Source organism: Pinus tabuliformis, chromosome X, assembly GCF_031772625.1.
Source record: "Pinus tabuliformis cultivar Carrire ecotype Pingquan chromosome X, CPIR1, whole genome shotgun sequence".
Taxonomy (NCBI): Eukaryota; Viridiplantae; Streptophyta; class Pinopsida; order Pinales; family Pinaceae; genus Pinus; species Pinus tabuliformis.
In genome coordinates this window covers 471,158,483-471,173,579 of record NC_142308.1, presented here as the reverse complement: position 1 = coordinate 471,173,579, position 15,097 = coordinate 471,158,483, and the positions used below count along the sequence as shown (strand labels likewise).

At 42.4% G+C, this 15,097-nt stretch overlaps 1 protein-coding gene across 1 annotated transcript; it reads right to left on the bottom strand.

Annotated features, from left to right (window-relative positions):
• Positions 1-5,387: 5,387 nt before the first annotated feature.
• On the bottom strand, positions 5,388-10,911 carry LOC149140721 (uncharacterized). The gene is made up of 2 exons (XM_089451052.1): positions 9,957-10,911; positions 5,388-9,418 (listed from the first exon to the last, which is right to left on the bottom strand). Exons 1-2 carry the CDS (start codon positions 10,909-10,911, stop codon positions 5,388-5,390), a joined length of 4,986 nt encoding a protein of 1,661 aa, XP_089307178.1.
• Positions 10,912-15,097: the final 4,186 nt, after the last annotated feature.

Sequence of the window (15,097 nt, the reverse complement as noted above, 5' to 3'; positions counted from 1 at the left end):
CTATCCTAGGTGGTAACCCTTTAGACTCTCAGAATAAATCCTTCTATGCATACAAAAACTCCTCCAATTGTTGTTTATGTTTCTTAGTACACCCTCCAAGGTTGCCTTGCCTCTTATTGACTCCTCTTTAGACCGACTTTCTCTTAAAAACAATAAAACATACTTCTTGCTGGAATTGATCAATTTCTTGGCTTGGTTGGCACTTACCAGTGAGATTTTCGACTTTCCTTTGTGTTCATTGATGATGAATGATTTTCCATCCTTGACGAGCCAGTACTGGTTAGATATCCTCATGAATATTGCATCACACATGTACATGTATGGACTCCCAAACATAACTCCACATACATCAAGGGGTACCACATCTATATCTACTTCATCAATAAAATCAACACTGATAGCAAATCTAATTTTACATTGTTTTATTACCTTCAGTGTTGCATCCTTATTTACCCATCCCAGTGGATATGGGTTTGGATGATCATGAACTTCCAGCTCCAACTTCTTGACTAGCTCTGTTGCAATGAGATTCACCTGCGATCTTGAGTCTTCTTGACCTATATGGAAGAGTTCAGTCATTTCTTTCTCTTCCTATTGTTGAAGGCTACTTAGATTCACCTCCTTTTATATTAATGTACAAACGATCTTCTCATCCACATCCGAGTTGCTTTCAACTCGATTGCTCAAATCAGTGGCCATGAGATTTTTCTTCTTGTTATCTTTCTTCTTGTTCTTCGGGTTTAGCTCTGGATGCAAATTCCAACATTTTTCCTCTGTATGGCCATCAATGTTGCGTTGGTTGCAGTGGTTTCTAGGATCTTTTCACTGGTGTGTTGTAGTTTTTGTCTTCTTATCTTTTCCCCCTTTTTTCTTCCTCTTCCCCTCCTCAGAAGCTTCTTGTTTCTCCTTATGCTTCGATCCATTTGATTGCACTCTCTTCAGGCCTATGTTATCCAGGTATTGTGCCTGTACACAAGCCTCGCCCACTGATTTGGGCTTGAACAACATCACTTTCTCACACAGATGGCGGTTTAGACCCCCCAAATACTTGAGGAGTACATCTGGGTTCTTTGGAGAGATACCCAACATTATAACCATCTTCTTGAATTTCGTTGTGTACTCCTGCACGCTTTGGCCCAAATTTTGCCTGAAGTAATTCCACCACATCCACTGGTCCTCCACATACCCAATGGGATAAAACTATGACTTAACGAGGGTTTTAAATTCCTCCCACTTAGTCACTGGAGGTTCTCCCTCGAACCTCAGGGTTTCCATGTGGCTCTCCCACCAAGTCAGTGCACAACCCTCTAATTTTATCTACGTGAATGAGATCTTTTTCCCTTCCTCGATCTAATGAACGTTGAGGTAAAATTTCAGTTGCTACAACCAGTGGTTCAAATTTAGAGCGTCGATCTCACCACGGTACGAATTGATATGGAATTTTTCTTTCATTTTGAATAGGGATTCAGTCATGACACCCGAACTAGTTTGATCTTTTTCGGGTTCTTTCTTCAGTTGGTTCTCTATGTCTTCCTGATCTCCCGATTCCCCTTTTGATTTTTCCTCTACATTCGAACCCCAATCTTCTCTAAATATCCTCAGCTTATTGCTTAGGGATGCCATGAGGAGGTTTACATTGAGGTTTATATCCGCGACTTGTTGTTCGAACTGCAAAAACCTCACCTCTGTAGGATCATGAGTTTCGTTTAAAAGTTCATTGGCCATGATTATGGTTTTCTGATTTTCGGCCCCACGAATCTAGATCATTGCAATCTCCACAAATACTCAAAGAAATCTGCTTTGATAACAAATTATCGTAAATTTCCGTGGATATTCCACTGGGCAGTTCGTCACAACAAATATGATAATATTATATTAAAAATTTGAGATTCTACACTATTATAGTATTATTAAAATTTAATATTTGTAGATTTCGTTGTGATTAGTGCATGCATTCAAATGAAAATTATGCAGAAAAGTAGAGAACGAAAAAATAAACACACACACAAAACAAAATATATGCTCTCTAGGAAACCCTTTCGGGAGAAAACCCAGCAGGAAGGTGAGGTTGCTTTGCTCTCTTTCTCTGTTTGAAAATATGGCTGCAGGTACAAAAAAGTAATGCATGTGGCCCGTGGGCCATTTCAGTGCACAAATCATTTCTGTGTGTTATACCTCCTATCTCTCCTGGTTATCTTTGCTTAGCTATGGAACAAAATGCTCTTGAAAGAATGGAATGCTTCTTCCTCCTAGTGGCCGAGTTATAAAACAACATGCTAGCTTACTAGTGGTAACTTTTGACTACATCAACTCTTAACTAGAGTTACAATATAAAATATTATAGATTATTTTTCATCGTAATCACGTGGCTAGCCCCTTTTCCATGAATAATGGGGGTTGACTCTACATCCTCCCAAACTATAGGTGTGAAAATAGGAAGGTCAACTTATGAGTGGAATAACTTTTGCATACGGACTTCGATTGACACACTTCTTGCGTCGTTGGAAAGATATACATGTATATAATAGTATAATAGCATTTTTTTACACCCCAACAAATTTCATTTGATGCCTAAAAATGCTCACGGAAGGTTTCAGACCTCGTTTTGCAAAACTGGGTCCCGTTGGTAAAAACGGTCCCGTGAGATGATTCCTCCACTTTTTACACTCCAAATGCATCTAGATGGATGACAAACAATATAATGATCCAATCTGGATCAATGGGCCTATTTTGATATAGCCTCAATCAATATGGGACAATGGAGCAGTGGTGATTTTGCACTTTTTCTTTCAGAAGCTCACTGTTATTAGGTTAAATTTGGCTTATGTAGAGGGACAAAAAATTAGGTGGAACTATTAGCCTACAAACATTTATTTTTTTTTGCCTTAGAAAAGGGATGCACATAGATTCAGGCCTTTGGAGATTCAATATTCACTATAAACTAGTTGAATAAAACTCATGCTTGTAGGAATATCATTCTTATGCTTATTCTAGAGGAAGTCGCGTGAATTATTGACAAGTTCTGTTTTTTTAGTTGTAATCACATTTATAGGGAAAGGAACAAGGCAATTGACAACCTTTCAAAAGACGACCTCCATATGGATAAGGGCTCATGGGGTATTATAGAATAGATAGATGGATAGGTCTATGAGTTTTTTCATCGACCATACAAGGAATTTCTTTAGGGACCAACAACAGATTAATCTTAGAGAATTTTCAAACAATAGCTGGCCTTTAGTTTCTACTGATTGCACTCTATGTTTTTTCTTATTTTTGGGACAATTAGTCTCCAGTTTGCTCACACGGGCTATTTTAAAATACTGCATTGAATAGAATGTATATGGGCACTAAGTCACATGATCTCACAATGTTTTGTTTGGGTTTATTTTGATGCATGAATACATACATGATGTGTATAAAGAATGCAATTTTCAATCATTTCTATGAACGAAATAACTGTTTTTTTCATGCGAAAAAAATCACATGTCAAGAAAGTATATATGTACTTATATTCTTTTTGTTTGTCCAATTTAAAGAGAAAAGTTGCAAATTGTTGAATTTTGTAGCTATAGTCGGTCTTCATAATTAATATTCTATCCCTTGAAATATATGAAAATAAATAAAAGACATATTCTTCATATCGGTTTCAAAAGAAAGAGTTTTTAAATTTGGAATTTGGCTCCAAATAGATCAAGTCAGCCCCAATCTAAAGAGCCACCCATTTAGTCATCATGATCACTATATATATGTGTCATTTGTCTCTCCACTTAGCAACCAATTCAAATCTTTTAGGGATCAACGAAGGAGCATAAGGGAGGCTGAGTTCCTCCAAAAGAAGAAGTATTTTGTGGCAGGTAAATTTATCTTTTGGACAGAGTGAAATTGTGGGTAGATCCAAGTTTTGATCAAACCAAATTATGAGGAAAGGGGCCGAACTCAAAGGCAGGCAAAAAAGGCTAAATTCTGAGCATACCATGCATAATTGTTTGAGGAAAATATTGACTTGTCTAAGGGGGGAGTTTGACTAGGTGTGGCCAAGACTATGCTACTAGTCAATTTGACTTGATGTATCTCTATTGAACTTAATGATTTATCTAAGAAAAGGGTTGTTGGATTTTCCCCATGTGGGTTTTCCCAGGGTAAATTCTTGTGTCCTTGTTTGGATGTCTCTTTATCATCCCACTGAAATTTTGTTTATATTATTGAGACATTTCGTGTAATTTCTTTATGATGAATGTGAATGAAATAAAATATGAACTTAAGAAATCATAAGAAGTAATTATTAGGTTATAAGATCCTATGAAAAATCAACATGGTATCAGAGCTATGGTTGAAGAGCATCATTGAAGGTGTATGGAGAAGCCGAGTTAGGACTTTGTTCAATGAAATTTTAGGAAGAGATGCCACCAATGTACTATGTATAATCCATGACCTAACAAGGGTTTGTTTAGAATGTGAAAAGTAGAAAATTATGTTTGAAGTTTGTCTTTGTTTTGTGACCCAAAGAGAAGTATTGAGCCTTTGAATAAGAATTATCAAAATTCATCTTAATCTATTGTGGAGGGTCGAAGTCCCTTATTGCATAGAGATTTTCATTAGGCCAAAAATTACCTTAGTTTAACCTCAGATAGCTGAAAGGCCTTAGTCTATTGTAGTGGGACGAGAAGGCCTTAGAGAATATTTCATAGGACTGAGAAAATCCTCAGAACTTGTTGTTGTGGGCCAACAAATCTCAGGGACCTCAGACTGTAGCAAGGAGAATTCTAAAATACCTTTAGGAAATCCATATGAGACATGATCATGTGAGTATAGAGCAATGATTGAGGAGGCAAAATTAAATGAGGCAAAAATCTTAGAAGGTGATTCAAAGTAGTCTGAAAATGGCTCAATCAATGTCAAAGCCATCGAAGGTATATTTCAAGAAATCTACTAGAGTATGCTTTTTTTTTTCCCGTGGAAAAAGTCTTAATTTCTATTAATCAAGAGAAATTACATTCTGTAGATGCTGTGCATATGCATACTGAGACAGTGTGTCTCACCAATAAGCTCTGAAGGAGACTGTCCAGAGTTTAAAAAAAAGATAAACTGTAAAGAACACAGATGTACGATCATATCAAAAAAACCATCCTCTCTCCGAACTGTTGGTCCACGCAGGGAGTTTCGGAGAGGTATCAGACCAAATATAATAAAAACATATATAGTTGATGTTTTGTGCAGCTGGGAGTACTTTCCCCCAGATAGGAGATTCAAAAAAAATATAGATAGGTGATTATATCAGTTTACTAAAAAACGATGTTGTCCATAGTAACAGTTCTGACTAAATAGCATGTAAATGAAAAAGCAAAAAAAGGATCAGCACTTTGTGCATTTTGGGACCCCTTTCAGTTCTAAGTGTCCCTTTGTGCCTGTTGATCATCAAAGGGCCTGTGGTAGTGCTGAAAGTAGGTTCCATCCAGGTCTTCTTGTATCAGCCAGTCCGCTTCTTGCCTCTGCGCTGCTTGCTTGGATAGGTAGTCCGCCCGAGAGTTGCGCTCCCTGTAGATATGCCGACATTCAAATGTTTCAAAAGCATCTATTAGTCTGAGTGCCTCTTCCAGAATGTGTCTCAAAGAGAAAACAGTGCATGATGATTTCCTGGTAAGCCAATTGCAGACAATCTGTGAATTTCCAAACATTTGTAGTTTTGTACATCCTTTTTCATGTGCAAATGTTATGAGGTGTTTTGCAGTGGATAGCTCAGCATAGTTGTTTGTGCCCCTTCCCAGGTGTATTTGCAGCGAGAAGCAATGGTTTTCTCTCAGGTAAAGAAGGGCTCCCCCCCCGCAGCCAGCCTCTTGGGCTGAGCCATCAAAATAGGCCCAGGGAAAAGTTTTATCTATGATCTCCGGGGTGATGGTCCTATGGGGAGCAGGTGGAGGATCATCTGGGATGAGAGCCAGGTCAGCAAGAAGGTGAGAAATAAGGACGGGCCACAACGGAGGTTTTTGTTCGAAGATGGCTCTGTTCCTGGCTGTCCAAATGGACCAGCACATCAGGAGGGGAATGTTCTTGTCCCTGCCTGTATGAAGAGTTTGCCAATTCTCCCACGCAGCACTAATAGATTGGCCCTGCCATATATGGATGGAGGGGGATTTTGTGGCAAGTAAAGCCCACTGCTCCTTGACCACCGGGCATGTGAGGAAGAGGTGTTCAGTGTCTTCGTCGTTTCTTTTGCATAAGTGGCACCAGAAGGGACCATGAAATGCCCTCTTTTTTAAGTTTGCCCCTGTTGGTATTTTGTTGAAGAGAATTGCCCACATAAGAAGGCGAGTTCTGGGGGCTGCTTTTAGATGCCAGATAGATTTCCACCATTGCTGAATGTTGTCTGGTGCCATTGGCTGCATGAGCTGTAGATATCCCTCCTTTGGGGTGTAAGAACCGCTTTTGGCTAATGCCCAAACAATTTCGTCCTCATCCTCCGATATTCTGACCTGTGCTTGTGAGAGCGCCTCCGTATATAACTCCCATGTATGTCTCCACTGTTCGGGTATGTGCAGGTCTTGTGAGGACCTCCAGGCCTGGTGGAGAAAAGTAGAGTTTCCCTGGTCTGCAATATGAGCAATCTGTGTGGCTCCCTGTTCCCTGAGGTGAGTTAGGAGCTGGTCCGGAAGTAAGTGCATGTTTCCACAGCCGACCCAAGGGTCAATGCCAACTCTAACAGAGTTTCCTCGTCTGATTCTCCAGGTTAAGCCCTCTCGGATAAGGGGGAGAGAGTTTAAAACCGCTTTCCATATTATTGAATGCCTTCCACCTCCTCTTTGTTCCCTGCAGACCCAGTTGTATTTGCATTCTGGGGCGATGTATTTTTCCATAACAACCTTCGTCCAGAGGCTATTTGCTGTGAGGAGTTGCCAGCCCAATTTGGCTGCCAGAGCATTTGCGAAGAGATCTAGTCTCTTTATTCCCCAGCCTCCCCATCTTTTTGGTCTTGCTATGGTGTCCCATTTTACCCATGCAAAGAGGCTTCCTGGTCTGTTGCCCTTCCATAAGAATCTACAACATATTTTTTGAAGCCTGGATAAAATCCCTCTTGGAATCCAGGCTAGAGACATCCAGTACACCGGCGTAGCTTCCAAGACTGCTTTTATAAGAGTGAGCCTTCCTGCCCTCGTGAGGTATCGATTGTACCAGACATTTATCCTTTTCTCCACTTTGGTGATTAGCCAAATCCAATCTGCTATTTTGTATCCTCCATGTTTCACCCTGAAGCCAAGATACTTTAGCCCTTCCTCTATAGGGTGGATCTGAAAGGGGAAGCGGTTTTTAATGTAGATGACCTCTTGAGGGGTACAACCGAGCTCCGTTATGGTGGATTTTTGAAAATTTATAGCCATCCCTGTTGCTTTCTGGAAGAGATCAAAAGCATATTTTAGCGCCGAAGTGTCAGCCATGCTACCATTTAAAAAGATCAATACATCATCCACGAATAGTAGATGTGTAAGGAAGCAGTTGTCCGAGATTTTTACCCCTTTTAGTCTTCCTCTTCTATGCTCGGATGCGATCAATCTGCTTAAACCTTCCATGATTAGAAGAAAAAGTAGGGGGGAGAGTGGGCACCCTTGTCGGAGGCCTCTTTCAGCAGAGAAGAAAGGGGTAGGGGAGCCATTGAGGAGGACGCTGAACGGGACATCAGAGATACAGCTCATTATTCTCTTAATGAAGACATAAGGGAATCCCAGATGAGTGAGTAACATTCTGATGTATAACAGATTTACCCTATCGAAAGCTTTTGATAGGTCCACCTTAAGGATCATACCCTTCAGATTTTTGCTTTGCATAGAGTGAAGAAGCTCTTGGGCAGTGCCAATTGCTTCGTGGATCTGTCGTCGATGGAGAAAAGCGAATTGTTCAGAGGAAATATGGGCAGAGAGTATGGGCTTGATCCGGTTTGCAAGAATTTTGGCCAATATCTTATAGAGGCAGTTGCAGAGCGAGATTGGTCTGAATTCATCAAAGGACACAGGTTTATCAGATTTAGGTATTAGGGCTATGAAAGTGGCTTTAATACTGGAGGGGATAGATCCAATTTGGCTGCAATGATTTAAAGCATTGAGGATGTCCTGTCCCAGCAGCTCGAAAAATGCTGAGTAGAATTCAATGGTCCAGCCGTCCGGTCCCGGGCTTTTATCCTTCTGAAAACCTTTGATGGTGGCTTCTAGTTCCTCCAGAGAGATATCTTGTGTGAGATCATCTGCATCCTCCTCATCTACAAACCTAGGAAAGTGTTCTGCCACCCTCATGATTTCAAGGAGACTTGCCTGTTCTGGGGCCCTGTATATATTTCTGAAATGAGAAGTGGCCAGGTGTGCAAGTTCTCCATGCCTGCTCACCCTATATCCCTGCTCATCCTGTAGTTCCCATATAGTGTTGATTGCCTTCCGTCCATTTGCAAACCGATGGTAAAATTTTGTGTTCTCATCTCCCTCCTTGAGCCAGATTGCTCTGCTTCTGAGTCGCCAGGAGTCCTCCCTGTCTCTGAGGATCTGAGTCCTCTTTTTAATGAGGTCTTCATACATGGATTTCTGTTCAGGGGACAGGAATGTACCATCTGAGCCTGATTCGAGGGCTTCAATAGCTTGTTCCGCTAGAGAAATAGTTTGATCATCTTGTTGCCTCTTTGTTTTTGCCCATTCTCTTGAAACCCCTTTGAGCTCTGAGAGGTTTCTGATGAAACCAATAGCTGGGTCTTCATCTGCCCTAATCGGGTGTGTGTTCCAGAAGTCCGTTATCTGTTTGATGTAGGTGGGATCCCGCAGCCAAGTTGCATTGAATTTGAAGGGGGCTTTTTTAGGCTGTTGTCTTGCACTCATTTCCAAATATATCGGTCTATGGTCCGAGATCCCTCCACTTCCCACCCATTGTCTGGCTCTAGGGTGTAGATTACAAAGACCTTCTTTAATGATAAATCGATCCAACCGCCTGGCTAGGCTTTGGTCCCCAGTTCTGTTGTTCCTCCATGTGTACTGGACTTTTGCGGAGGGGAGGTCAATCCAGTGAAAATCCTCAAGCAGTTGACTGAAGAAATCGGAGAGAGGGTCGATTTGAGCCTGGTGACCCCAGGATTCAGAGAAACCCATAGAGAAATTTAAATCACCCCCCAAGATAATATTCTCATCTAGTAGGAGCGGGGATCCCAGAAGCTTATGCCAGAAGAGCTCTCTGTTTTGGCAGGGGCCATAAACATTTATGATTTTGAGATTTTCCTCCATGTCCTTTGCATAAATATCAGCCCCCAGAAAACCCACTCCTCCCCATATGTTTTTGATGTTGATAGAGTTGTTCTTAAAACCAATGGCAATGCCTCCTGATCTTCCTGACACATCAATGGCTGTGAAGGACCACCCCGGTAGCCATGAACCTAGAAGGGAGGTTGCAGTGTCTGCTTTACATAGTGTCTCTTGAAGGAAGATAATATCCACAGGGTTTGAAAGAAGAAGACGCTTTAGGGCCGATTTTTTATCAGGGCTGGCCAGCCCTCTACAGTTGAAAGACAAAATTATCATGGAGGGGGGTGGTGGAGGGTGTCCTGTGCTCTAAGGGCCCTGTGGAGAGTTTGTTGTTTGCCACGAAGGATCTCATCCTCCATTTGTTTTCGAGCAATGGTCATACCTGAAGGTCGGCCCCTCCCTTGCTTAGGCGAGAGGACAAGGGCTTCCACCGCCAGCCCTATGGAATCCGGGACATGAAGTTTGGTGGTCGAGCGGGTGGAGTACCGAGGAGAGGAGTTTACAGAAGGGGAGGGCGAGGGGAAGGAGTTGAGGGGAATAGAAGGGGAAGGGGAGGGGATGGGGAAGCCGAGGGCTTTTGGAATGGGGCAGGAGACGTATAACGAAGGGAGGTGGGGGGGGGGTTTGAAACCCTTACGAGGTCGAGAGCAGATGGGGAGGAGGGGGAAGGGACATTAATAGGAGGCATACCCGCAGAGGATAAACACATAGATGCAATATGAGAAACAGAGGCAGACGAAATAGAGGACGTACCCGAGGAGAAGACCGCACCCTTCGCAGCTCTGGATCGTGTCAGGGGAGGAGAAGGAGGCCGAGCCGAATTTGAGCCTTGCTTCTTGCGCCGAGGAGCAGGGGGAGCCTCCACCGTGTCTGAAGTGATGATATGGTCCATTCTGCGCGCCATTTCCCCAGGGGGGCTTGGTTGTCCTCCTGCCGTGTGCGGATCCAACCCAGGTGCCGTCTGCTCAACCTTCTGAAGGAGGGGGCAGTCTTTGAAAAGGTGACCCACTTGGTGGCATCTCCTGCATCTGTAGGGGAGGCCTTCGTAGTCAAGCTTCTGTGTTCTTGAAGAAGATTTCCAATGTATGTTGATGTTTTCTGGCACCCCTCCTCTGGTGTCCATGTGCACAAGGATTCTTGCGTATGCCAATGCGCCCGTTGCTAGATAGGATTTATCAGATTCCATGAAAGTGCCAAGTGCATTGCCTATCCTCTTAAAGATATCTTCTGACCAGTATTGCAGCGGCAAGCCTGGTAGTCTGACCCAAACAGGCCCTATGCCGATGATCTCCGTCTTCGGGTCGAATAATGGCGTCCATCGTTTGAGAAGAACCGGGGCCTTTTCAAAGTGCCAAAACGATGAAAGGACCCAGCTCGTGTGATCCGCCCGAGCGAATTTGAGTGCGAACCACCCACGCACAAAAGTCTGGACCGTAGGAATCTCCACCAGGTATTGTCCCCATATCTCAGTCGCCCATTCCTTTAACTTTGCAGCCGATACATGCCTACCCTTGATGCGACCCACTAGGACGCAGTCATCAAGGTCCATGGCTTCCCCCCAGCGGATATCTTCTTCCAGCCGCAGAAAAGCGTCCTCCGCCGTGGATTTTAGGCAACGTTGCTTCTTGGCAGGCCTGGAGGACATACGGCCCGGGATAGCAGTAGACTGTGAGCCCACCGGGGGAGGAACAGGAGGGGTGGGGAGGGGGGTAGATTCAGGGGGGGGAATGCTTCAGGGAGGGGAGGGACCGTGTGATAGCTGCCAGAGGGGGCGGAGGGAGCCGATGGAGGGTTTGAAACCGAGGAGGGGGGGTTTGTCACCGGAGGGAAAGGGGTCGCCGCCTGGATAACAGGTGGAGGGACAAAGGATGGGGGGTCCGAATGTGGGGGAGGAACTCCGTTCGGGGAGGGTTGAATACAATCAGCCAAAAAACCCAATGCAGCCGGGGAGGGGACTGCGAAAGAGTTCCAGGAGGAGGGTTCACCTGGAAAAAATTCAGATGGGGGAGTTGGGTCAGAGGGGGGGGAGACGTTTTCCAAGCCAACAGACAGGCTTCCATTGAGCATACCCCCAGAAGAAGAAAACGTGGACCGCCAGATTGAGTTGTCGGCCAGCGGAGACCCCGAGTAGTCCACATCCTCCGAATCCATGTCGGCAGCTGCTTCCTGCTTCCCACGAAAAATGGTAACCGTCCCAAACCCTCCTCGATGCCAGATAACCGCTTGGGGTTCACCGGAAACAGAAGGAATAGCCTGTAGAGCCCGATCAGGAAGTGTAACTGCGGCCGTTCTCCACTAACCGCTTTGTAAACGTCGCCTTCGCAAGCTGTCGACCGATCCGGATGGGCGCCGTTCCGATGTAGTGGAGAGCAGGAGACCAGGAATAGGAAAAAAACCAAGGTAAAAGAGGGTAAAAACTGAGGGCAGGGTTAAAACCGTAAGAGAGAGGGTCACGGGCGCGGGAAGGGTGAGCCAGTTGCCCGCACAGATATCGAGAGCAGTCCAGGGTGGAGCTGGTACGGGAGAGGGTGGGGTTTTACAGGGCCGTGGGATGGCCTGCAAACCCCTGTCAGCGGGGTTCCATTGCTGAGGATGCAGAGCGCTTCAGTCGTCCTCCCGTCACGATCTCTACTAGAGTATGCTTGTATAACAAGGCATGTATTATTGATTTTGGTCAAAATCAAAATTATTTTGGGCAATAGTTACAAGGTTAAAATTGCAAAGTGATTTCCTCAATCTGAAGTACAAACAAGTTTGAGAATACACACTCAAAATAAGATTGTTCCATACACCATAAAACAAATTCAAGGTGTTGTTCTTCTATTTGAAAATCAAAGGCAATATAACTGAATTTTTTTGAGCCTATATTAAAATGTCGTTCAAAAGGATAATTAGAGACAAGTTTTGAATGTTGTCAATAAAGGGCCTTGTCTGCTTGCCTTGATTGATGAAATGTAGATCTCTATGGAAGGTGTTGAAACATATTATTCTATTAACATGATACATGTTAACAAAAATGGAAGAATCCATTTCTCTGTATGACTACAATTTATTAAACCCTAGAACACCTAAAGGATATAAGCCGTAATCGATGAGCCTAAAAGACATAATAAGAAGGATGAACCACATGAACTTGTACTAAGAATGTTTGGAATCCTAAATGCGAGTTGGATTAAATTTTGTATAGACCTGTGTAAATTTTTTCCTTGATACAAAAAGAATATGTCATCTCTGTGGAAATATCATCTCAAGTATGCAGAATATTTCTTACATTACCTATATGACAAAGTTATTGAGAAGTATGGTTATTTGATCAAAGGTCACATCCCTGAAACCGAGGAAGTTAAGTAGATCATCTACAAGAAATATTGTTCAACCTTTGAGAATCTTGGTTATCAAATTTGAAGCAAATCCCTTGAAGTATCTTGGTAAGGAAAAATGCATCTTAGATACATTTGCTTCAAGTGTCATGAGAACATTTTGATTATTTTAATTCAAATCATGCTCAAGGGATTATGGTTTTGAAGAGGTCGAGTTACTTTGGAAAAATCAAGGAGGCATGAAGATTCTATGGTTTTGGACATATTGGATATGGAAATATATTTGCTACTAGTGTTAAAAGCTACATTTGTTTCCAGAAGTCTAGAATAAATTCTCAATGTTACAAGGGTTGCTAAAGAGTGTGTGTAAATTCTGGCCATATCAACGATATCTTCCAGGACATTTCGATTACATGGTGATGTTAATGTCTGAAGATAAATGTGTTGAAACTTCCTTCCTAATGATCAAATTATATAAGAAACTAATGTTGACTGTTATAAAGCTTTTGTGAAATGGAAAGTATTACAACATTAATGAATAACTATCCAACAAGATTAAAAAGGAGTATGTGTGGCGCACATATAAGAGTATAATGATGTTATTTTCAATAGGGTTTGTAAATCCTAGGAAAATCTTGAAGAATGTGATTATGCAAGCTCTAGGGTTTTTTTGATGGTGTTGGATACCACCAATATACATGGGATCTCCCTGACATGAGGTTCCAATTAGACCCCACACTGTTTGGTGTAGAAGTCCCATCCAAAAATATGGCCTGACTGATGTTTACATAAATATATTCCTCGGCTTAATAAGTTAGCATGAGAAAGAAGCGCACATGTGCTTTTGAATGAGCAAGAGAGTGTGCCTTGCGAAATGTTCAGTTGTAGCTGTATCAGGGTTCTTTCACTGCAAGGGAGAGGAAGTGAGCCTCTAAAATATAAGTAATAGTACTAATCTAATGGAGACACATACACATAGACGAGAAAGAATTGTTATACATCAAGCGAAGTAGTTCACATAGATGCAATGATTATTAAATCATCACAACACATTTCCAACAAGTTAAGCACCAAAGTCACAAAAACAATTTGATTACTTCAATACATATGAAAATCCAACATAAATCGAAAACATTAGAAGAATAGTCTCAAAACATCTGATTTATGCACGAAAATGTGTTGGTTGTAAGGCTTCAAGTATTAAGAAAAAGTTCCAAGATACATAGGTGCAATAAATGCTAGCTCCAATAGTGGAGCATTAGAGCCACTACTTTCCCCCCAAAAGTACTATCTCTAGCTCTCTAATGCCTTATGGGAGAATCCAAGGTTAAAAGTCATTTGCTTGAGTAATGATGATCCTCTTATAACTTGAGGCATGACCTTTCAGATCCTCATGACACTTGACTTTCCAACTTCTAATGACTTTTGGACTTCCAAATGACTTTTGGAATTCCATATGACTCTTGTAATTGCATGTCTTTTGGATTTATATACATGACTCTTTTTTCCATACATGACTCTTGGACTTCCACTTCTTCGTCTTTACAATAATTACATGATTACATCATATCTTCCACATCATCATGTGATGAGGACATGAAAAGTCACTATCATTTATGACTAATACTTGTAGTGACTGATGACATGGAATTTCTTCAATAGGTGACATGGATTCCACTTGTATATTTTCTCTTGCATGCAAATTATGATCATTGATGTCTTCGCCCTCCAAAGGGTCTTTGATCCTATGGAGTCTTTATTTCTGCTTCGATCATCAAGATTCCAATGTGTTCTTTGTTTTCAAATGCTTCCCTTGACTACCATATTTACCCAATATTCTTGATGCATCCTTGCCATTCTATTCTTGGAATGGTTGTAACGACAATCACACATGGAAAGCAAACATTAGCCTAAAAAATATACCATTCTAACATGTTTCATGCATAATTATGTTCATGACTTGACAGTGCACTTGAGAGGAACAGGGAGGACTTTTGGGTGCAAGGGCGCACTTCAAAAGGCTGAAGGGTTGAGGAGATGATGCTTCAAGGATTTCGAATGTGCTCATGCGCTCAAGAGGAGAGACATAAAATTAAGCTAGGTTGCAGGGCACAGGTCCTAAGGTCGAAGGATGAGGCTTTGGGATTCCTAAGTACACTATGTGCTCAAGGGAGACAAGGAGGGCGCATGGCACAGAGATGAAGGATGAAGGGAAAGCCTTCAAAGATTTAGGGTACACCCTTGTGCTTAAGAAGGAAAAGGAGGGAGCATAGCACATTGTTGAAGGCTTAAGGGGTTAGGTTTCAGGTCTTCAGAGTTCTCTCATGTGCTCAAGGAGGGGGTAGTTCTTCGAGTCGAAGGAGTGCACTCAAAGGAAGACTTGGTTCTTGAAGACATAGTTTGGAATAAGGAAGGGTAAAGATGCTTAAGAGTGCGTTATGCGCTCTTGAAGGGCGCAGAGAATACTTCCAAACAATGAAGGATTCTTGCTCAAGGCTTAAGAGTGTGATT